We start from the raw sequence: 846 nt of genomic DNA, 5'->3' as shown, positions 1-846 counted from the left end.
TTTTTTTATTTTTTTATTTTGAAATGAACGAACAATCTGAAAATGTACATTCACTTCCTGAACCTACAATTTGAAAAGCAACAGACGCATTTTTTTCTAGATGTAATTAGCATGGATCACGCATGCTCGAGTTCTTCCTTTGTGAATTCCTCTTGTCTCGTTGAGTATTAAACACCATTCACTTGCGCCAGATGTTCATAACGCATAATCCAAATGCACAAACACACACACGTGTTCGAGGGGTGTGTCTACAGTTTACCCTCTCACACCACAGATGCTTGATCCCTCTACCCCAGAACAATGCAGCAAAGCTCTCCAAGTTTGACCTTTCTCTGTGAATGGTTGTCTTGCCAACAGCCACCGCAGCAGATGCTGAGAAGTCTTGCAGACTCTGAAACCCTTTGACCCTCGAATTGCATCTCTCTGTGGGTTTTCCCACCAAGAGAGTGAAGCTGATTGAGCATTGTCTTTTGTAGCTTAACCTCAGAAGTCCTAGATGGTTATTGCATTTGAAAATCACAGCCCTGTTAAACAAGGCCAGCAGGAAGTGGGTAGTCCTTATGGTTAATGCAGACAGCATTCCCGTACAGGCATTAGTGACCATCATGCTATAATGCAGCAGTAATGGGCTCATAGAGTTCCTCTGCAGTTGAGTATGTGTGTGACAGTGATGTTCTTTGGGTTTGTGGTGCAGATACAGAGAGCTGGTGGACACCATCCTCACCGACAGGAAGAAAGCCTCCGCAGAGGAGAAGTGTCGGCACATTCTGCAGCATTGTAAACTCCAGGGCTGGCAGGTGAGTTACCAAAGATGTCTACAGAGCTTTAGGGAAATGTCCATCGGGG

The 846-nt window shown here is 44.8% G+C and overlaps 1 protein-coding gene across 1 annotated transcript in view; it reads left to right on the top strand.

The window, feature by feature from the left end:
- The window catches only part of LOC107573573 (unconventional myosin-XVI-like), a 120,532-nt gene that overhangs the window by 103,487 nt on the left and 16,199 nt on the right, over positions 1 to 846 (top strand). The window contains exon 26 of the mRNA XM_016260004.1: positions 695 to 797. Within this exon, the coding sequence (XP_016115490.1) occupies positions 695 to 797 (103 nt within the window). The remainder of the gene's footprint in view (positions 1 to 694; positions 798 to 846) is intronic.

Source organism: Sinocyclocheilus grahami, unplaced genomic scaffold, assembly GCF_001515645.1.
Source record: "Sinocyclocheilus grahami isolate Dianchi unplaced genomic scaffold, SAMN03320097.WGS_v1.1 scaffold1979.1, whole genome shotgun sequence".
Lineage (NCBI taxonomy): Eukaryota > Metazoa > Chordata > Actinopteri > Cypriniformes > Cyprinidae > Sinocyclocheilus > Sinocyclocheilus grahami.
This window is presented reverse-complemented; position numbering and strand designations above follow the sequence as displayed.